Source organism: Aphis gossypii, chromosome 2 (genome assembly GCF_020184175.1).
Source record: "Aphis gossypii isolate Hap1 chromosome 2, ASM2018417v2, whole genome shotgun sequence".
NCBI lineage: Eukaryota > Metazoa > Arthropoda > Insecta > Hemiptera > Aphididae > Aphis > Aphis gossypii.
Window position 1 is genome coordinate 65,977,416 of NC_065531.1, and position 23,916 is coordinate 66,001,331.

At 25.7% G+C, this 23,916-nt stretch overlaps 3 protein-coding genes across 4 annotated transcripts; 2 read left to right on the forward strand and 1 right to left on the reverse strand.

The window, feature by feature from the left end:
- Window positions 1-1,659: 1,659 nt before the first annotated feature.
- Window positions 1,660-5,573, reverse strand: LOC126549846 (uncharacterized). Its single transcript, XM_050200234.1, has 7 exons — window positions 5,269-5,573; window positions 5,020-5,163; window positions 4,775-4,924; window positions 4,578-4,709; window positions 4,416-4,502; window positions 3,907-4,353; window positions 1,660-1,730 (listed from the first exon to the last, which is right to left on the reverse strand). Exons 3-7 carry the CDS (start codon window positions 4,854-4,856, stop codon window positions 1,660-1,662), a joined length of 819 nt encoding a protein of 272 aa, XP_050056191.1. The 5' UTR covers window positions 4,857-4,924; window positions 5,020-5,163; window positions 5,269-5,573.
- Window positions 5,574-6,424: 851 nt separating this feature from the next.
- Window positions 6,425-12,577, forward strand: LOC126549750 (small ubiquitin-related modifier 3-like). 2 transcript variants are annotated; one of them, XM_050200052.1, is made up of 3 exons: window positions 6,425-6,639; window positions 7,016-7,132; window positions 11,943-12,577. In XM_050200052.1, exons 1-3 carry the CDS (start codon window positions 6,622-6,624, stop codon window positions 12,069-12,071), a joined length of 264 nt encoding a protein of 87 aa, XP_050056009.1. In that variant the 5' UTR covers window positions 6,425-6,621; the 3' UTR covers window positions 12,072-12,577. The 2 variants fall into 2 exon arrangements, with proteins under 2 accessions (XP_050056009.1, XP_050056008.1); XM_050200051.1 differs by lacking the exon at window positions 11,943-12,577 and adding an exon at window positions 9,247-9,587.
- Window positions 12,578-14,438: 1,861 nt separating this feature from the next.
- Window positions 14,439-16,936, forward strand: LOC114132001 (inhibitor of growth protein 5-like). Its single transcript, XM_050200047.1, has 6 exons — window positions 14,439-15,594; window positions 15,652-15,890; window positions 16,008-16,116; window positions 16,189-16,278; window positions 16,350-16,606; window positions 16,759-16,936. Exons 1-6 carry the CDS (start codon window positions 15,558-15,560, stop codon window positions 16,858-16,860), a joined length of 834 nt encoding a protein of 277 aa, XP_050056004.1. The 5' UTR covers window positions 14,439-15,557; the 3' UTR covers window positions 16,861-16,936.
- The last annotated feature ends 6,980 nt before the right edge of the window (window positions 16,937-23,916 follow it).

Genomic DNA, 23,916 nt, shown 5'->3' on the forward strand with positions numbered 1-23,916 from the left:
TCGGATTTTTTAAAAGGTGTTTCACTTATTGTATACATTTTGCAATGTTGAGCAGAGACATATCTTCCACCCAGTGGGAAACAAAATCTTCCATTAATAAATATTTACATTTTTTTTTAATTTATAAACTAATATAAAAATATGAAAATTATGGATGTAGATGTAATGGCGAGACTTTCAGATGCGAATTATGGCCATTACTGCTGGCTTTAATACATACCAAGAATTAGATTTGCTGAAGGCAATCGTGCATAATATTGTTTTATGAAATTATTTTGTATTTTGTTTTTTTTTTTTTATTATTATTGGTCAATTTATATGTATCACTACAGTGTTACTTAAATTAATTAATTTTTATACTTCATACGTATTATAATTTAATTATTTGAAAATATTTTATTACACTACATGATTTATTAAATTATTATTAATTTTACCAATTAATTTTTATATATTATACATATTATTTATCGATTTTGATATATTTACCATTAGGTACATTACTTGATTTATTATATTATTGTTAATTTTATTCATTTATTTTTATTTTTATATATATTATCATTTATATTCGGGAAAAAAAGGTTTTGGGTTTTCGGATTTTTGGGAAAAAGTTCATTAGGGAATTTTGATTTGGGTAAAATACCGGTAACCGTAAAGAGGTAATCTTTAATTTAGTTTTTTAACGAAAATTAGACTTAAAAAAAAAAATTACATGTTACAGGTCACCTCATTTTTTGTGTTACTTGTAAGTTGTAATAACTATGAAAATTTAATGTGAAATTCAATTCACACACGTTACAGTTGACTTGTAACAAAATATATATATTTTTTTTAAATTAACACAAGAACATATTATAAATTAAATATTTAAAAAAACAGGTTGATTTAACCTTTTTTTAAAACTGTATACACACTAATTATCAATTATTCATATCATTTATATTATTTTAGCTAATACCCTTCTTGCATCTATTAGGAGAAGATTGTGTTTTTATCAATAAAAAAAAATTAAAGTATTTATATATTGATTTTAAATAAATTAAACTAATAACTATATCAGTCTTTATCATAAAAAAGGGCAAACGTAAATTGCGCCCAACAAGGGAACAAATTGTAAATTGCTCCCGGTATTTCTCAGGTATAAATTTCTATGTAGTAATTTGCACTCAATAGAAATATTATTTTTATTACAATCATTTAGCATTACTCAGAGGACACCACGAGGAGGTGACAATCACTATCCTCCAAAAGTTATTTTTAATTTTATGGGATTAATAAGTTGTTTTAAATATTTTTAGGTTAATTTTTACAATAAATAATAATTAAAAAATGTAATACTAAAATATCGAGTAAATCATATAAGTAATAAGTTAATAGTATAATTAAATTATAAGTTATGAGTCAGCATAGTAATGAGACATCATTTTTACACATTCATCTCTTAATAGTATTTTCATTGTATTGTTGAATAATTTTTACCATTGTTTGAAATTTTTTTTTGATTTGGTGTTTTGAAATTTATAAGGTTCATTTATACTATTAATTTTTATGTAAATTTCAGACTGTAACTTTAATATTTTATTCATAAAATTATAGATTTGAGGATGAGGTGTATCAAAGCTTTTATTAAAATGACTGTGGAAAGATACACAGACATTAGTAGTCCGTGTTAATGTTGCGGAAGCTGATGCCCCAAATATTTGGAGGAATGTCAGTAAATAAAATCACTAATATTATAATAATTAACGGTTACGTTTGGTTTTTACACCAATAAATGTACTAATTTGTTTAAAAAGGATGAATTCAAAGTCACTATTAGATTAGATACTATGGGTGCATTTTATTAGGTACATAAAAATGTATACCTGAAAATTACCGGGCGCTATTTACTATACTATTTTCTTTACCTGCTCACTATGGGCACAATTTACAATCACCCTTAAAAAATGTATTTATGAAAATAAAATAAAAATGTTTAGCACCACTATCCAAACAGACTTAATCACATATTTTTCCAGTGGAATAATGAACGAATAACCAGTACAGTCTCAACATTTTAAAACTTATTTTATATGATACAAAATATCATTTTGACATCCATATTTGTACCATTCATATAGGTTTTTCGCTTCTTTGGTTTTACCATGCAAGAATATCTCGAAGGTTCTGTTTCAATATTGCACTGGTAGAGTGCGCCACATAAATAGAAAAATATTATTCGATGTTCAGCTTAAATAATTATGGCTATAAGTTATTAGCTTATATTCTTTTTTACATTATATTATCTGCATGTAAAAGTAGTAAAAATAAAGTAGTCAAATTACGAGTTCATTTTAATGGTCAATGCAAATATAATTGGAATGAAATGAAAAAGGTAAATATTTATTTGTAGAACTACTGTACGTATTATAATATTATTTGCTACTCATCTGTAAAGTCTCTACGCATGATGTATATTAGCGGATCTCAACTTATTAAGTACATGAAAAAAATAGAGTAATGGTGAAAAAAGTGAAGTTGAATGTAACTGAAATAGATAGCAATTAATGTAATATTAAATAATTTAATAATTGTGTACTTATTACAATATAAAGTCTGCGGTTTAATATTATTTATGCGATAACATTTTATCGTTATAATATGAACACTGTGGATAATTTATGTAGATTCATTTTAGACAATTGTAGAGACTTGTTATATATTATATACATTAATATTAATATTATTATCTTTCGATTGTTTATAATCCAAATTGATACTTGGATACGTGAAATAGTAGTGAGAGGTTAAAGGCTACGCAAATAAAAAAAAGTTTAAAACCGCTGATCTATGTCATCAGTGGTGTATGTAGAGGGGAGTTTTAGAGGTTCAACACCCCACCCCCTGAAATGTATGATTGTATTGTTAAATTAATTTTATTAATTAATTAATAAGTAATGTAGGTTAATATATACCAAATACTCTATATGACAATACGGGACAGTCTACGATAAGAATCACGACATACGTATGCCCCCCAGAATCGTAGTGCCGTAGTGGTTGCCTACACATATTCTTTTAGACGCTTATTCAGTATATTTTGCTGTCAGTGTCACTAGTGTCAATCCTGCGTGACTACTGACTGTAGTCATTCTTATTTTACATTTTATTATTTTAAAATTTAAAATTAAACTTTTGTTAGTCAATTAACTTATATACTAATATTTTACATATGAGTTTATGTAATATAATAAACACTCACTATGGAAAATGTAAAATAACCGAAAACAGTGCAGTGGTGGTTTGACAATTTTATTTGACTGGGGCAAGCCTAAAATATACTATACACCCATCCACCACCACCACATCACAAATTTAAATTTTACTAAATAAAAAATAAGTTTAACTGAATTATTAGTACTTATACTTTAATATTATAATGTATCAATAATTATTAACTCATAATACAGATTAGAAAATATTAAAATATCTCAGGATAAATAATACCAAAGTTAATATAAGTTAGGTATAGGTAAGAAAAATTTTAAACAGCCCATAAGTAACTAATGTATGATAGATATATTATTATAATGTATATATTTATTACATAGTGTAAAATAAATAGTAATGCTAGTAGGTACTAGGTACCTAATTTATAAGTTCATAATTTTTTTAATTTTTTGTTTTTAATAATTTTAAAAGCAGGCATGTTATTACATTTTTTTATAAAAGAATTTATGCTTACATTTAATATCTTATCTACTAATAAAAACTTACAATTTTAACAAATATTTGGTTTTATAGCTAAATATAAATTAATTATTTCAATCATTTTGATTTTAACTCCAACCTTACTTTTTTTTAATAAATTATTAATATTTTTATCAGATAAGCATAAAATTTTATTTACAAAAATAATTGTACTTTTAAATGGATAGAGTAAATAACAATCATCATATTGTTTCATAGAAATAAATGTATTTTCGACAACATTAGTAATATAATTTTTATCTTCTGTAGCTAATTTATCAAGGCATTCAATATGATTTAGTTTGGAACATGCCCAACCAGCTACATATGCTATGGAATTTTCTTCATGCAAATCCAACTGTATGAATGCAATGTTCACGGCACTCAAATTATCATCAAATGAGGAGTCTATTTCGTTAGCTAATGAATATTCATTTTCCAAATGTTTTAATTTCATATTAAATTTTTGTTTATTCTTCAATAAGTTATTGCATTTGGTCAAAAACTCACAAGCTTCTATTTCACAATTTCCAGATGTAGGATGAACTAGAAGTTGTTGTGTTATGCACATTCGTATGGCCGAATAAAACTTAGATGAATCTGGCTTAACATTATTTCCACCTTTAAGATTTATTTTATTTTATTTAGAAAGTGTGATAATTCAAACATAATTTAATACTTACAAGAAAGAAAACTATCAAAATCAGTTTGTGATTGTCCAAAGTTTAAAGATCTAGGTTTATGTGCTGGAATTCTACACATATTGCTTTCTATAATAGCATAAAAATTATTTTTCAATGACAACTAATAATATATTATAATAATTAATATGTATAATATGTTACCAGATTTACTGCTTGCCATTTTTGGCCTCCATCCTGACAGTTTATCCACTGTTTGGATAGAAATATGGTTATCTTTATTATCTATTGATGCAAGCTCCTGATGAGTCTGTACATAAATATTTTCATTTACGCCTATTTAAATTTAACAGTACAATTAAAATAATATTTAGAATTGTTCTTGTAATTGAATTTATTACTTGCATTTAATCCTGGTTTTATTGGACTCCGTCCTGGTACTTTATCTACTGTTAGAATTGAAACGTTTTTCACTATACACATTAGATGCAGGCGATGTTTCCAGTTCTTTCAAAGACATTTTTCCAGGAACAGACCATTTATACAGGATTCTTAATATTTTTGAATAAATGTTGTATATTATTTATGTTATTATTATTATTATTGTGAAATATTTTAATACCATTTACATTTTATTTCGTTTTACCTTTTTTTATCTGTCCAAGTACAATAATCATTTTCTGTAAAATGGTTGGAACAAATTGTAGAATATTTTATTTTTCGAAAGCCATAATTGACATAGTTATTTATTATACTTTGATTTTTACTCTGATCAACCCAAATTTTACAACTGAAATAGTTAATTAATACTAGTTTAATACAGAATTTAATATTATTTCATAAAAATCTATAAAAATAATTATAGAAATAGTGTTTCAAATGTATCAATATTTACTTGTTTAACATTGGGTAAATCCAGTGTTTGAGAAATTATATTTATTTTTTTTTTTTTGTTACTGTATGCAACAATTTGTCATTGAATTCATATTTAACATATCCATAATAGTGAATTATTCAATGATGAGGTACCCTTTGATGCTTAACTTTACCCAATTTGTATAGTTACATAACTTTTATGTTATGAATGTTTTTTTTTTTTTACAACCAGTAAAAATGCTTTTTTAATAAAACCATGACCTTTATTAAGATTACATCGATTACAATGAACACAAATCACAATAAAAACAATTAGTTCTTAAAATTTATTGGGGAAAAAACTAACAAGGAATTGCTATAGTAATAAAACAACTGTTATAATTTAAAATTACTTTCAATAAAAGATAATTCAATAGCCAAAAACTATTTTTAAAGTAATTTTTTGTATTACTTTTTAATGTAGTGATGTCACAACGAAAAAAGTCACAATTATATTTTAATGGATACATATTAATAATATGTAATGTGTTGAGCCTTATTGCTGAAGATTAAATTTATTAAGAGAGTAATTAGAACTAAACATTAAATTTAACTTACAATTTATCATTTGTGGGAAATTTATGAAATGTTAATTCCGGATTTGTCCTGCTACTGTTATACAATTCCAAAATGAACAACTCTTGTGTGAAGGCATTTTGCAATAGTTGGTTTTAAAAACAAAAGACTTTAAATGCAAAATATTTGGAGAAAAACAAACACAAGGAGAGATCAATCAAATACCATCCTCCACACCATAATTAATAGAAAAAAACCTTCCATAGTTTATTTATTTTTAGCTCAGATTTGACGTAAAAAATGTTCAATTAATAATTAAAATTATTTATTAATGTTATAACCAATCAGTACTTCAAATAAAGGCGGGATATTTGAATAGAATTAAAATTGTTTTCATATAGGCAACTTATGTACACAAGGGCCGGTAGGCAACCACTATGATTTCGGGGAGCTATGTAGACGTTTGTTATCATTAACTGTCTCGTATTGTCATAAAGAGTATATTTTGATAGTACACTACATCTTAGTCCGTGTTGTTAACTTACTGTTGTTTGCCTGTGGCGGTAGCGTTTGTCTCAGGCGTGTGAGTGACGCTGTACATTATTCCTTCCGGTTTGCCGAACCAACCTTTTTTTTTTTTTTTGTGGCATCGCTACATGGAGACCGATTGCCGAACCAACCTAACCTTAATCGTTTCGAATATTGTTGACGGCATTTTCTTCGCGAAATTAAATTTCACTGTTGCCACGTTTTCCTTGTCACAGACATCACATTGTTCTTCTGATTAACAAGTACCGTATTATAACACACTGAAAAAATGGCAGAAGACAGAGGAGTAAGTATTAACATACAATGCTGCGTAGTGTGTACTCATCAATCATGGCGTCTCGTCTTATTGAAAGTCGTCGATAGCCCGAGAAATGGTACCATTAAATGTATCATGCATATTATAATTCTTTATCTCAATTACTGTTGAATACTATCGTTAACATTGATTACATTTAGTAGACTATCTTCTGACTTCAATCAGATTTCATAAGTTAATTAATAATCATGTAATTATTCAAAACCAATTATGGATTGTGTGATTAAAAACAATAACTTACTATATTATTATTTTTTGAAATTATGTTAAACTAAATTATTTGTTCATTAATTAATTTTGTTAGTTTTAAAACACATATCAATTCTAAAGATACCTTGTATTTTAGGATGCCTCTGAATATATTAATATTAAAGTTATTGGTGAAGACAACCGTATCATCAAATTTAAGATGAGACAACATACTCCGCTTAAGAAATTAATGAACGCCTACTGTGAGAGAACTGTAAGTATAAATTATTAAAAAGTTGTTTATTGTAATTGTTTCCATTATATAGTCTGTATCATATATGAGCGCATTGGGTGCTGTACAAAAACTGATCTAAACTCATGCATGACAGAGAGTACACCGTGTGATTCGACGGTGGCAGAGTCAACTGCTTTTACAGAGTGTTGTGTATTATCACACCATTTTAAAGATGTAATTTTTTGGTCGTGTTGCTGTATATTTTGAATTTTTCTTTTGTTTCATTTTCACATGCACTATAAGCTCCATGCTAAACAAAGAAAGGTGTATTTTTTTACTTTATAATATGCATAACATATTGTTACTTCAATTTTCTTTATTCATGCTGTGGTAACATCGTAGACGGTGCTGAACAAGGCCGACTACTGCGAATAATGAACTAGCCTAACTGTAGTTACAAGTTTTAATTTTATTGGCCATATTAATCACATTAAACAATTTCATTCGTGTATAAGTATGTACAGTAACGAACATAAGTTGTTGAATTTTTACCTATTAAATTTTTGTTATTTCCATAGAATTTTTAATTCGAACTGCAAATTATTATTAGCAGGTTTTTCACTGTCACATTAATAAGATTAAAGTTAAAAATGTAAATATTACTTTCATTTTCATTACTAGGGCCTCTGCCTTATATTGTTGTATGTACAAAGTATCTAAAAATGTTACTTAATGTTATTTAAATAATTAATTATATAATAAGATTTTCGATAAATCACCAAATGTAAATTCATAATCTTTGTATATGACTCATAGGATTGAGATATTTAGCAGGTCATATTTTTGTGTCATTGTCTTACGCAGAGGTAAATAAATATGGTTTTTTACATTTTACTCTTATATTTTTAGTTACATTCCATTATTAGTCATATCTTATCCATTTTACGCAAATATCCTTTGTTACATTGAAATGATTTGCTGTAAACAAATATAAGGAACTTGATGCCTTTCTTTTTTTTTTTTTATGTTTTATTTAGTCAAAAATATTGAATTTTAATTACCATATAGACTAGAAATAGAAACCTAACTATATTCATCATGACCAAGATAAAGCAATGTACTGCTTAGGTTTTGTTTTTTTCTGGTTTTGTCTATATTTTATAATACAGTATAGATTACTCATAATTGCAGTAAAAAAAAAAAAAAAAATAGTATAATTAGTTACTTAATGTTATGCTAATTTGTATCAGCTTTAATTTTTAAGTACTAAGTTAAGAGAACATTTTACCCACATATGTTGTCTCAATCTTATATGTAAAACATCTCTAAAACTGTTTTACACCAAAAAGAATAACTTAGGTTGTATTCGAACATCCAAATTTTCACACTTTAAAAAAAACAGAGACTGTGCAACATAATTTTTAATTGTTTGATATCACTAATACAAAAAAAAAGTATTCTTTTCCAAATCTATTATTTTTGTAGTTTTGTTATAAAATAAATAAAACGATATTGCACAGTCAAAGTTATCTTTTTAGAATTTATATTATTGTACACATAAGGCCTCAAACATTGTAGAATACCCTAAAATCTTTAAACTATAAAGTAACTGATTATATCCAGAATAATCCCATTTTGGTTTAATTTAGTTGTCTGTATTTGTTTCAAAGAAAAGTGATGAATCCACACTTGTATTTATTATTTACAATTGTATAACATTAGTTATAGTTTTAATATTTTATTGATTATTGTATTGTCAAAGATAACAATATTATCTATTTGAATCAAATTCCATTACAAATATATATATATATATTTTAAATAGTTGGAAATTATGATCATTTTAATTGTTAATAATATAATACACACTTGTAACTTGCTTTAAAATTAATACATCAAAGTTAAGTTGAATGATACTATGTCAATTAACTTATATTAAAACTAAATAATTTTTAATTGAATTGCTCAATGTATATTTGTGAGATGATGACAAACCTGGATTTTTAGATAATAATGATTCATTGTTTGAAAAATTTAATATAATTTTAATTTTAAATACTAATATAGATTTTATTCATCTATAAAACTAGTATAAACTAAATCTATGTGCCTAGTTTAACATTTATAATCCATTAAAAATTGTAATGTTTTAGGGTTTTGATATTCGGTCAATAAGATTTCTGTTCAATACTCGTCTAATTAGTGAAAGGGATACTCCGTCTTTCCTAGAAATGGAGGACGGTAGCGTAATCTGTGTCTATCGAGCACAGGGTGGTCCTGATGATTATAACAATTTATATTTATTGTAAATACAATTTTATGATCAACTAAAACAATATCAAGAATTTAACTTTATTAAGCAAATAAATGTTATATGAACCGAACATTATAGATGAAATATTTACAGTAATACATTTTTTGTAAACAAATTTATTCTTATGATAATTATTGTTTACATACTCCTTTAGCTTAATAATAAATAAAATATACCTAATCAATGAGGTTTTTTAATCTGTTTATTTATTTTGAATGATTCACTAAAATGTGTAAATGCTATTTTAATTATTGTGATTATTAAAACAATATATTCAATCGGATTTTTAAAAGGTGTTCCTCTTATTGTATACATTTTACAATTTTGAGCAGGGACATATCTTCCACACAGTAGAAAACAAAATCTTCTATTAATAAATATTTACGTTTTTTTTAATTTATAAAATAAAATGAAAATATGAAAATATTTTTTTAAGGCTCGCAAGGAGTCAAGTTTTAAATATATTGCTTTTATTGTTAAGAATGTTATACCTACATTTGTTTTTCTGTTTTATAAGTAAGTTAATCTATCATCACAAAATATGATTAGACTAAATAAATAGCCAACCATTTTTGGTCTACTTTTAAAGCAAATTATGAGCATTCAATGCATGTTAGTTTATTGTGTAATTTAAAATACTTATAAACTTGGTTTGAAATTAAAATATTAAAATATTCTTTTCACAAGATGATTTACCCTTAATTTTAAAAACATGGCGTTAAAATGGTTTTTTCATAACAAGAATTGATGACACGTCATCTGAGCATAATATATTTTTAATAAACTGATACTTCGTCTCCCCTGGAAATGAAATAAGGTGACATAATTGAAGTTTTTCTACATCAGATTGATGGTTGATTTTATTTGAACTATTATTAACTACTTATATTTTATATCTAAGTATAATAAAGTTGTGTCGTGTTGGCAACGAAGAAAAATCCAAAATAATACATTAAGTGCTGTTCTATCTATATATATTGCGCTCAATGCGACTCATAATAATATATACATATCAGAGAGACAGAAAAGATAACACGAAAAACAGTAAAGCAGAAGCGGTATACAAAACATTGTACACCAGCCCATTGGGTGGTGTACAGAAACTGATCTAAACACAGGCATGACCGAGAGTGATACCACCGTGCGATTCAGCGGTGGCAGAGTCAACTGCTTTTACAGTGTTGTGTATTATCACACCTTTTAAAGATGTATTTTTTGGTTGTGTTGCTGTATATTTTGAATTTTTCTTTTGTTTCATTTTCACATGCACTATAAGCACCATGCAAAACAAAGAAAGGCGTATTTTTTTACTTTATAATATGCGTAACACATTGTTACTTCAATTTTCTTTATTCATGGCCTTGGTAACATCGTGGACGGTGCTGGACACAGCCGACTACTGCGAATAACGACCAAGCCTTACAGTAGTTACTAGTTTCAATTTTATTGGCCATATTAATCACATTAAAAAATTTCATTCGTGTATAAGAATGTACAATAGCGAACATAAGTTGTTAAATTTTTGTTATTTCCATAGCATTTTTAATTCAAATTGGAAATTATTATTAGCAGGTATTTCACTATCACATTAATAAGATTAATGATAAAAATGTAAATATTACTTTCTAATATCATAATATTATATATTAAAATCTAATATTTTTGTAGTTTTGTTATGAATTAAATAAAACAATATTGCACAGTCAAAGTTATCTTTTTAGAATTTATATTATTGTACACATAAGGCCTCAAACATTGTAGTATACCTTAAAATGTTTAAACTATAAACTATAAAGTAACTGATTCTATCCAGAATAATGCCATTTTGGTTTAATTCAGTTATCTGTATTTGTTATTAAGAAAAGTGATGACTCCACCCTTGTATATATTGTTTACAATTGTGTAACATTGTAATTAACAATGTGAGGCAAATTTATATTTAGTTTTATTTTACTTGAATCTGTACGTCCTCATTACTTGGTAGTTCTTACTGCAATTATGATTTTCCAAATACATGTGACTGCACCAAACACCAATAATCAATGACTACACTGAACTGTCATCCAATGATAGAACACATAGCTTTAACTGGGGTATCAAACTATACAATGTGAGAAAAATTGTTTTAATCTTGGGCTGAATTCTGTATAGTTTTAATATTTTTGTTGATTGATATATTATTGAAGATAACAATATTATCTATTTGAATCAAATTCCTTTATATACATACATTTTTTTTTAATAGTTGGAAATTATGATCATATTAAATTATTATAATATAATACATACTTGTAACTTACTTTAAAATTAATACATCAAAGTTAAGTTGAATATGTCAATTAACTTACATTAAAACTAAATAATTTTTACTTGAATTGCTCAATTTACATTTGTGAGATGAAGACAAACCTAGATTTTTAGATAATTTTGAATTTAAATACTAATATAGATTTTATTCATCTATAAAACTACTATAAACTAAATATATGTGCCTAGTTTAACATTTATAATTCATTCAAAATTGTAATGTTTTAGGGTAGGGATATAGCCAATACAAGATTCCGCCATTATGGAGAAAGGTTTGATGAAGATGATACTCCATGTTCAACTAATATGGAAGAAGGTGATACAATAGAAGCCTTTCAAGCACAGATTGGTGGTTGATTTTATTTTAACTATGATTAACTACTTATATTTTATACAGAAGTTTAAATCTCATTTATTAATCAACATTTCATATACATCATATTAGTTTTTGAAACCTCAATACTAAACATTGTCTTTTTATCTATTCCGACCAAATTAATAAAATTTTTAAAAATGAAAAATATAATTATAATTATAATCAACTTGAACAATATCAAGAATTTAACTACATTAAACAAATAAATGTTTTTTGTACAGAATATTATAGATGAAATATTTACAGTAATATTTTTTTTGTAAGCAATTTATTCTTATGATAATTATTATTTTCATACTCCTTTAGCTTAATAATAAATAAAATATACCTAATCAATGAGGTTTTTTAATCTGTTTATTTATTTTGAATGATTCACTAAAATGTGTAAATGCTATTTTAATTATTGTGATTATTAAAACAATATATTCAATCCGATTTTTTAAAAGGTGTTTCACTTATTGTATACATTTTGCAATGTTGAACAGGGACATATCTTCCACACAGGAAAAATCAAAATCTTCAATTAATAAATATTTACGTTTTTTTAATTCATAAAATAAAATTAAAAAAAATTGTTATAAATACAAATTTATGATCAACTAAAACAATATTAAGAATTTAACTTTATTCAGCAAATAAATGTTATATGAACAGAACATTAAAGATGAAATATTTACAGTAATACCTGCTTTTGTAAACCATTTATTCTTATTCATATTATTATCATTACAACGTGCTCTGATGTCTCATACATAAAATAATATACTTAGATACCAAAATATAGATAATATGACTTCGTAGGCCTACGATCATCAAAAGCAGCGTTAGTACTTAGTAATAGGTAACCTAATAACGTAATGACGTCCAAACGTGTCAAACAACCAACGTGGAGTTGTTTCTGTTTTTATAATATGAATATTATAATAGTCAAAATATTAGTCAATTGATTATAGTATTGTACGAAATTAAATGTTGACACACATGAACAGCGGACAAGGCAATTTCGATATCGTTTGTTGGCGGGGAGTGGAGTGTGATGGTTCATCGTCGACAACTGGTTTTTGCAGTCAAAAAATATTTTCATAATCTTGCGACACCGTTGGATAGACCACTAGATATACCATAATACTATTTATTATAATAAAACCAAACTATTTGTCCGTATTCTACACGAGCATAATGCAATAATATTATAATAAAATGAAAAATTATACATCATGAAATAGATTTAATTGAGTATAATATATGTAATAACATAAAGAAGTACCACAGTTTTATTTTCAATGAAATATTAAAATTTACATTAAGTAAAATAAATAATGTAAGCTAAATATAATTGTAGGTAACCATGTACGAGACACGTCCATATGACTGTGAATAAATGAGTGATCTTTCTGTTAATAATAAAAAAATAATTACATACATTTACCTACATATTAAGTTTGTAAAATTAGTTACCTATACTAATTTGATATTATGATTTATTATGTTTTTTTTTAAATTTTCCAATCATCCATTTTATTTTTTTACGATTATGTTCTATAAAGAACCTATAAAGTATAAAAGATTTGAGTTTGGGAAACTTATAAGTTAAATTTGAAGTATGAGTTAAAATGTCAATATTTTATTTATATACTCGTATATTATATATGAATGATTTTATAAAATTTACTGATACATTCGGCCCATTATTATTATATAACTCTATCTTAATAATTATATAGGTACTTGCGAACATAAAAAGTTTTCATATAAAAAAATATTAATAACTAAAACTTGAAAAAAAATTAAACTTGCATAATATAATATGGTCAATATAAAAAAATTATGTAATCAACTAAGTAATCAATTTTGTTTGAAAATTTACTGAATATCAAAATTCTACGATTCAGAGTATGGCGTATACATTATGCTGTATGGTATGTATGTTGGTTTCAACCAATTCCACCAATTATCCATTTTACTTAAAACTCAAAAATTACTTTGTAAGAAGGTTTCTATAATTATAAATTATAATATAATATTATTTAAATATAACTATAATAGTACTATAGTATATGAGTGTTAACAGATAGTAGACCACAAACCTACACGTCATATTGTCATATATATATATAAATTCAAAGACTGACTTGTGTTTCTTTAATATTTATTAATATCTATAGTACTTCGGCCATGTCAAACTCGTTGGCTATCTTTAGTACTGGTGGTTCATCGTATTTTAGAACAATGGCAACCACTCAAAACGTATTTCACTCTACATAGGTTTGTATTAGATTTCATATTTAAAATATTACAAATTCATAATATTTATAATATAAAGTTCTCAAAATATCAACATTATGACTTTAATTCATTACCTAATTCGATGAAATCTCCCAAAGAATTTTCTTAAACTTTGTTCAATCACTATCCGACTAGAGCTTAGTCTAGGAAAGATATTTAATGAGTTGAAAATAAGTTGTTCACCGACTGGGATATTTTTAAAAACATGTGCATCATGTACAGATCCTGGCCAACCAGGAAATATATTTATACATTTATATCATGAATCACAAACGCCCTAGAATAATGATTTATAAGCAATTCTATGTATTCTACTCTAACAATTTTAAAAACCTTCTTGTAATAGTACTGTTGCTACTGCTTGCGGTTAATGTAGCTATTACGGTCAAGGGGAGGCATTTTATTTCTCTTTGTCCTAAGTGTCAATACTTTTACATGAACTCCGTTCATAACACCAACTACATTTAGAAATGCATTATATCTTAATGATGTAAGCCACTCAACACTATCATTTAGTTAGTCATTAAACTAATAACTGAAAAAGTAACTAAAAAAGACAAAATTGAATGTTATGAATCTAATTATAATACATTTGTAAATTTGTAACGAGGAACAAATTATATTTAAATTATATTTGAAATATAGGAACCAATGCTAATTACAGAAATTCATATAAAATAAGTAATCACTTTAACAGTTTAATCACAGTCTCTTAATTTGGAGACAACAGGTTCAACATACAATGAATTTTTTAATACTCTTCCAGTGAATGAGGTAGCAGTATATTATGAACTTCATTCTCATTCAAGCATTGCTGCTGAGTAAAGGAACTTAGTTTGGTCATTTTGGCTCTTTGACCAATTAAATTAGACAATGTTCCTAAAACAATGAACATTTAAGTATTTATAATTATTATAAGACATACTGAATCTTCAAAATATTAGTTAGACATAATAGACAGCAGTGTTGGGAAGTTAATGCTTTTGGGTAATTAAATTACATTACTAATTCTTCATCAAAAGTTGTGACTAAATTATTTTTAAGTTACTTTATTTTATTTGGTCAAGTTACATTTCTTTTGAGTTTAAAAAGTAATTCAATTACAATAGAAGTTACTTTTTATTTACAAACGGGTTTTTTCATCTTTTGCTACTACCTATAATAATTATCGACCAACAATAATGGCATCAGCACCATACGTGGACGAATATCTTGACAGTAAGCTCTCTTTTTGGTTTTGAATTCCGACGAAATACTAATAGATTGATATTTTAGGTTTGGGGAACCTTCCGGTGGAGTTAAAACGTAATTTCGCTTTGATGCGAGAGCTCGGCGGTAGATCTCAAGAAGAGATGCGCTACATTGATAAACTGTCGAACGATTTTTTGTCAAATATCGATATCTACCACGGAAGCAAAAAGATAGAAAAAATGAACAAAATACAGCGTAAATTCAATAAAGCAAAAGAATATGCCGATGATAAAGTTCAATTGGCTAATCAAACTTATGAATTGGTATGTTGTTTTTTAGTTATTCACGTAACGTTTGAATTAGATATTGTTCTACTACAATGTAGAATATTATATAATAATAATTATAATAAATACCTATAATTAATAATGATATTTCAGGTGGATGAATATATTCAGAAATTAGATTCAGAGTTGACACGTTTTGAAGAGGAAATGCAAGACAGAGCCTCCAGTACTTCAAGATATGAAGAGGAAAGTTTACCGAAATGTAGGTGTTCTGAATTATATTTTATTATGATGCTAATGTGTGTGACAATTTCTTTATGCGTGTCACTTTCAGGTGGACGTAAGAATAATGACAAAGAAATTAACTATACTACAAGTGAAGAAAACACTTACAAAACATCTAAAAAGAAACAAATTAAGAAAAGTTTGTGAACAGCATAATTGTAGTCTTGTCAATGTTGATTTTATTGTATAATAATTATCAATATTTTTCAGGAGTTGCAAAAACATCTGGTACATCTGGTGGTTGGCTTCCAGTCAAAATCAAAACATCTTCAGTCAGTGCTGTTTCTAATCCGATAAACCCTACCAATAGCGTAGCCAGTGTTGTGGTAGAGACCCGTACTGATGTTGGAGCTGGAGTTGTACAATCCCCGGAAGTAATAGACATGCCTGTTGATCCAAATGAACCAACTTATTGTTTATGCACCCAAGTCTCGTATGCTAAAATGATTGGCTGTGATAATCCAGATGTAAGCATTTTAATTATAATTTTAATTTAATAATTATTTATACATTCATTACTTTTACTTATATAGACATTTATTTTAAACTATCACCATTATGTATATAATATACATAATATATTTGTATATATAGTAATTTTGTACTTTTATTATTTTAGTGTCCTGTTGAATGGTTTCATTTTACATGCGTCAAATTAATTATCAAGCCCAAGGGAAAATGGTTTTGTCCAATATGTTTGAAAAATAAGAAGAAAAAATAACACATTTTAACTATGAAATAATTTATTTTTTATTTTTTAACTTACACATATTATATAGGACAATTAATTGAAATTATTGTAGTTTGTAGTATAATTATTGTCATTAAATTACAAAATATATATTACACAATAGATAGAATTTAATTACATATTCAAAAATAAAATTTGATTACTATATTAAATTAATATTTATACTTAAGTGTCATCAAGAGTTACCTCTTTTATCAATTGTTCATGTCATTTATATTATTTTAGCAAAATGATTAATTAAGTAATTCAAGAACTTTATATAGATTTTTTAATGTATAGATATTCTAAAAAAGTTTAATAATAAATCAATTTGGTTCTACCATATTACATGTTATTACTAATATCAATTCATAAATAATTAAAATTATATTCTATATTTAATGATTCACAACAGCATTTTTTAATTGTATATAGTAATTATGTGCATTTTTAATTTTAATTTCTAAAGAATATAGGTAGCTAGGTTATTTATTAAGACACAAGAAACAACACGTCATGTTTTATCAAAGGTTAAAAATAAATTATTAATTAATATTCCTCTTCAAATAACAATAACACTTAATATTTAAATAATCTTGTTAACTCAAAAATTAATTTGACAAATGTTCGATATCCAATTTAGTACTAAAAATAGTTTATCAAACTGATTATTTTTCATTTATGACTTATTTTGTAAAATTTGACCATTACTCAACTAAATATTTGTAACTTAAACCTTGGTAACTCCATACAATAGATTTCAGTTTACTTTTATGTCGTCTGTAATCATTTATCGTGTGTGTGACAGTGTTAATATAGTGGTAATTGTGGCTCAAAAATAAAATTAATAGCATTATCATTTCAAAAAAAAAAACGAACTTGCTTAAAATTATTGAAAAAGATGGAAAAGTAAAAATCTGAAATAACCAGAGTTTTCGTTATTCCAGCGAGTACATTGTCTACAATAATAAAAAAAATAAAGAGGTTATTTTAAAAATCTTTAATTTAAAATTTATAAATTACATTTTTAACTTTATTTAAACTCGGCAACTTGGAAAAAATGAAACTAGAAGAATACTCTGATATAGAATTCGGTTTATTAAAATGGGTTCAGCAACGTCTTGACAGAAAAATAAGAATGTAAGAAAACACACTTTTCAAAAGTTTTTGATAAATAGCCTATTTGCGTCCCGAAAATATCGATAAAATCGATATCAATATGTTAGTAAAAAAAAAAAAGCATTAATGTCTTTTTTTAATTTATAATATAAAATTTTCATAACATCAAAATATCAAATTGTTAAAATATGCCATTAATATCAATAGGTATATGAAATTCTGGTGTAATAGTTGTCATATGGTATTGATAGTTATTACTTATTTGTGCAATTCAAATATGGTAATAATTTAAATGAAACGTTTATTATAAAATTTAGTGGGGAAATTTCGTTTCTTTTTTAAACTCAATTTGTTTTTTTAAGAATTCTAATTTTAAATGCTTTTTCTAAAATATATTTTTTTAGTATTAATGCTACTAATTAAGACATATGAATATATCGTAATGTACCGAATGATTATATGATAAACCACGATTGGATGGCATGGATAAATTCAAAAATTGTACCTATCTAAAAACCGAACTTTCCCTATCCCACAAATAGTGAGGATTATTATAATATCAATTTTAGTGATTTAAGTAGATAATATCTGTAATAATTATATAGCTGACTTGCGTCCCCAACACGGAACGCAAGTTATCGGTCAAATTTACTACCTGAAAAATATAGGTACCTTTTTTTGAGACGCAAGTAACATGCAGATTGTAGTGATTGTACATAAGTATATAGACTATCGTGAAGGTCACAACTTGCCTCGGTGACGTTGTAAGCAGGTTAGGTACTTACCTAAAATTTTTTGAATAATGTATACAATATATTTCTCCTTATTTTTTATTATTTGTTTTTTCTTCACATATTTATTTTTATTTTTACAATCTGTATAAATATTATTTGTTAAAGTTATTATTTTACTGTAGTATTGTAATCATTAAATATTACGTTATATTAACATCGTAACATTATATTTGAATTATGAATTCGTCGAGTATTACTGAAAAATTACAGTTACTGCATGATTATATAACTACTAACGTTAATGTTAGCAGTGACGTAATATTGTTTTACTGTACCTATAATACGACTACCTATTAGCCGTAAAAACTAGATAAAAAATTGAAAGTAATAACGAATTTTTATTTACGGACAAATAATTTGGTTTTGTTATAATATTATCATGGTATATCTAGAGGTCTGTCCAACGATGTCGCATGTTTATGGAAATATTTTTAGACTGCAAAAACCAATCGTCGCCGACTGCTTTCAACAATGCACCATCACTCTACTCCCCGCCAACAAACGATATCGAAGTTGCCGTGTCCGCTGTTCAATTGTGTCAACATTTTATTTCGTACAATACTATAATCTTCTATTTACTATTATCTTGACTATCATATTATTCATATTATAAAAGTAGGAACAACTCCATGTTGATTGTTTGACACGTTTGGACGTCATTACGTTATTATGTTATCTATTACTAAATACTAACTAATTATATTGTCACCGCGTGGTCACTGATCACATTTAATTTCGATATTTTAATTTTTTAGTGAATTATTGTAATGTTCAATTGCGAGAACACAGAATGTTCCAATACCTAATAACTTTCAGATTGATAATATGCCAATAGCCAGTTCACTCAAATATCAAAACAAAAAGCACACACCAGTGAACGAAAAATGTCTTTATAGTACGTGTGTAAGACCAGGCACGTATTTAGGAGTCGGACTGATACAATGTAGGAAAAAGTTATAAATATATCTAGATTATAATAATTACCTAATAAAAATACGATCAGAAAAAATGCAATCAAAATAAATAATACATTTTTAAATTTTTTTTTTCAGTTTATATTTTATTTTTAAAATATGAGTAGGTATAACTACTCGATAGTCAATAGGATACCATAGAATATACTTCAATACTTTAATTTAGATTCCTTCAATACAAAATGACAATATTTTTTTACAATAAGCAAAAAAATTAAACTCATATATATAAATCATCGTATTAATTTGTATTTTACTTTCTGAGCCACATTTACAAATGAATAGAGATAATAATTAATACATAAAAGTGTACCTATGTAAAAGTACGTAATATATATATATATATATAATATATATATATATACATTATACATAAGTACATATCGAGAATAACATAGAATATTTAAACGAGATAAGAGTTCCTAGGTAAGGAAAATATGTAATATTAAAATATAATAACCATGATATCCTGGTACTCAAACGACGGTTTTTAGGAAGTGTTGTGCTTGTAGTCATATAATTTGAAACCAAAGGACATTAGGACAATATCTTACTTATAACAACGATTCTACGGTTTGTATTGTACAATGACTTCCCTCGCGCAACAGCTTTGCCTTGATCTCCGCCGCACCGCGGGTTTTAAGTACAAAAACCGCGACTCAAGTACCAGGGTTATATAAGGTTGCATAAAAATTTAAAATTCAAACACACTATTGCAATTGCAACAGACAACAGTAACAAGACACATTTATAATTCACCAGTATCATAGAATACGGTTTTTGGCTTTCTTAATAATAATTGTTGGTAGATAGGTGCCTATAATTAATATGTTATAAATTAAAATATATGCTCATAGATAAATATATGACGTATAAGTGCATATGTAATAATCCAAATCTGCGTGATTATTTGTACATGGAAATAATTATAAATATGTTTGTTTTATTATGTCTACTTAGTAATTTGTATTTAATAATATAAAATAGTTATTATAATTTTGGTTTTGATAACATGAGATGTTTTGTAAAATTAAAGGTATTCGAAAAAAATAGGTAAGAGGATCCGCGATTTCTAAAATACTTTTATCGGGGGTCCGTGATATATAAAAGGTATAAAACCGCTGATCTAAACACTAAAGTATGATTTTGTTTTAAAAAAACTTTTTTAAGTACCTATAATATATATTATGATTGAAAGTATATTCTATTAAAATAGCGTACATTTTAGGGTTTTGTATATGTGTGTAGAATACTAGAATAGTATAGGTACCATACTAGTATACTACTATTCTAGTAGAATCAGTGGCGTTGTAGCCGTATGACTTATGAATATTTTTTATTATTCTGAATTTCGCATCTTAAAACAAATTTTACTTACACGATAATATTGCGACTATTATACCTGAACACGCAGATCTTTCCGGCTAAGTTTCCATAAATTTGGTTTACAATAATTATAAAAAAACTTAAGTGTTAGCTAATTAAAAAAAATTATCTTTTCAGAAAGATATGAGTGTAGGTAGTCTATTGTAAAATATCATGAAAAAATAGATTACAACGCCGATTAAAACCAAATACAATATTATGGATTGTTACAAAAAATGTTTAATATTTTTTAAATCGTTTGAATTTCTAATAAAATACATAAAATTTTAAACGCTCACATCTAGATTGAAAATAAATTTACTAAAAAAACTGTCTTTGTGACTGATATTCGACGTATACAGCAGATATGCACTCGTACTACTGATAAATCGAGACAACGTCATCAAACCATGATATCCTGGTACTCAAACGACGGTTTTTAGGAAGTGTTGTGCTTGTAGTCATATAATTTGAAACCAAAGGTCAATAGCATGAACTAAAATATATTATATATATATAATATATTTATAATATATTTTAGTCCGTGGTCAATAGGACAATATCTACCTTATAACAACGATTTTACGATTTATATTGTACAATGACTTCCCATGCGCTACTGCTGTGCCTTGATCTCCGCCGCACCGCGGATTTTAAGTATAAAAACCGCGATTCTGGTATCAGGGTTATATAAGGTTGCATAAAAATTTAAAATTCAAACACACTATTGCAATTGCAACAGACAACGGTAACAAGTCTGAAGTCACATTTATAATTCACCAGTATCATAGGATACGGTTTTCAGTTTTCTTTATTATTATTGGTAGGTAAGTGCCTATAATTAATATGTTATAAATTATAATATATGCTTATAAATAAAATAAATATATGACGAATAATTGCATGTGTAACAATCTAAATCTGCGTGATTGATTTGTACATAAAAATAATTATAAATATGTTTTTTTTATTATATCTACTTAAGTAATTTTTATTTTGTTGTATAAAATAATTATTTTAATTTTGATTTTGAAAACATGAGATGTTTTGTAAAATAATAGTTATTCAAATAAAATTATCTACCATTTAACAACGATTCTACGATTTGTTTTGTACATTGTACAATGACTTCACTCGCGCAACTGAGCTAACTAAAAATATACCTATTTTAAAAACATTTCATAGTTTTAAAATACTGGTTTAAACATTATCATGAAAATATCATTTTATTATAGTCATTTCATATATTTGAAGTTTTATTTTTTATAAATATTAATTATTAAAAAATGTTTGAAAATTAAATACAAGATTACACATAACACATTAGATATCTATTCTTTCAGTCTGTTATAAATTTAGAAAATCCATAGGCATATATTTTTCTTTACAAGCCCTAAAATTTAAAATGTTTACAAAATTCTTCAAAATCGTGAACATTTCAAATTATTTTGTAGCTAAAACTGCATAATAACATTTTTAATGTTTACACCTAAAATGTTGAAATTCAATACAAGGTTCAGCAAGTTTTACTAATAAGAATTATAATTGAACAAGTTGATTGTAATTCTAATAAAAAGTTTTATGAGTTTTTTAAAATTTTAGCTATTTTGTTTTAATTTTATTATAACATTGGTACCTAGGTATATTATTATTTACCTACTATTCACATTAGTTATAATTTATTTTAAGTGATAATATTATTAATAACAGTATTATAAACATGATATAAAATATCCTAGACTAACAAATTATTTCTGTTCAGAATTGTTTTTTTATCATTGATGAGGTGTACTCGTTGACTCCTACTATACAGCAGTGATTTGTTGTATTATAGTTCCAAAGAAACAAACAAAATTAAAATGGTGTATAAAATATATATTTTGTATGAATAATATATAAAACTTTGTAGAGAATTCTTTATCAAACATATATTAATAACAAAATTCACTCAAATTAGAAATAAAGTCTTTATGTTTCTTTGTTTATTTTCTTCACGTACTATGTCTATATCTGGACAGCAGTCATATTTTCTGATGCTCCTAACCATACCTAAACAAATATTGATTTAAATTATATAAATAATAGCACATTATTATTAATTCTTACTAATTATGAGCAAACATGAATTTAGAACTAAAAAGACTCTTTTATGTTTTTGGCCAAGATATGAAAATTGTGAAAATTCTTTGATGTTATTTGCTTAGAAGCTTCAGCTATAGTTGATCTTTCATATCTTGATAGTTCATTCATCTACAATTTAAATTTCAAATGTATTAGAATTTATCATTAAAATCATATTTTTTAAATATAGATTAAAATTAAAAATATATTTTTACCACTTTCTTTCTAAACATTTTATCAGATAATTTTTCTTCAATTAACTCCAAATTTTCAATTATTGTAAGAGGTAAATGATGACCAGAGATTACTCGTCAGACTAATCATTATTTTCACATACTGCAGAACTGGTATTAACAATAGTATCAGTAAGTCTTTGATCCATAGTATCCATTTTCTTAGCTAATTCTCTAATTTCAAATCTTAAATTACTTGTTGTGCATATGAGTTGATGAACAGTATCTGTAAAAATATAACATACTAGATACTAATAAATAAATAATGTTTATATTTAACATAAATAGTGTATTTTTCTTTACCTATAAGACAGGCAATTTGACTTGATTCTTGATGCTATTCTTTTAGTTTTTGTTTGTTTTTCTTTTATAACTAAGTTTTGAAAATTTGGTACAAGGTTCTCCATACATTTTTCTTCAAATATCTGTAAAAAAAACTCT

What these genes read in the sequence shown, in the direction of transcription:
- LOC126549846 (XM_050200234.1), bottom strand. Translation starts at nt 4,856, where the DNA reads ATGTGTATAGTGAAAAACGTTTCAATTCTAACAGTAGATAAAGTACCA. An exon ending in AAAACCAGGATTAAATGCAA is followed by an intron (nt 4,710 to 4,774) that starts GTAATAAATTCA and finishes AAATTTAAATAG; the next exon opens with GCGTAAATGAAAATATTTAT. An exon ending in TTTACTCTATCCATTTAAAA is followed by an intron (nt 1,731 to 3,906) that starts GTACAATTATTT and finishes TTATAATATTAG; the next exon opens with TGATTTTATTTACTGACATT.
- LOC114132001 (XM_050200047.1), top strand. Translation starts at nt 15,558, where the DNA reads ATGGCATCAGCACCATACGTGGACGAATATCTTGACA. An exon ending in AGAGGAAAGTTTACCGAAAT is followed by an intron (nt 16,117 to 16,188) that starts GTAGGTGTTCTG and finishes TGTCACTTTCAG; the next exon opens with GTGGACGTAAGAATAATGAC. An exon ending in AAAGAAACAAATTAAGAAAA is followed by an intron (nt 16,279 to 16,349) that starts GTTTGTGAACAG and finishes AATATTTTTCAG; the next exon opens with GAGTTGCAAAAACATCTGGT.
- LOC126549750 (XM_050200051.1), top strand. An exon ending in ACGCCTACTGTGAGAGAACT is followed by an intron (nt 7,133 to 9,246) that starts GTAAGTATAAAT and finishes GTAATGTTTTAG; the next exon opens with GGTTTTGATATTCGGTCAAT.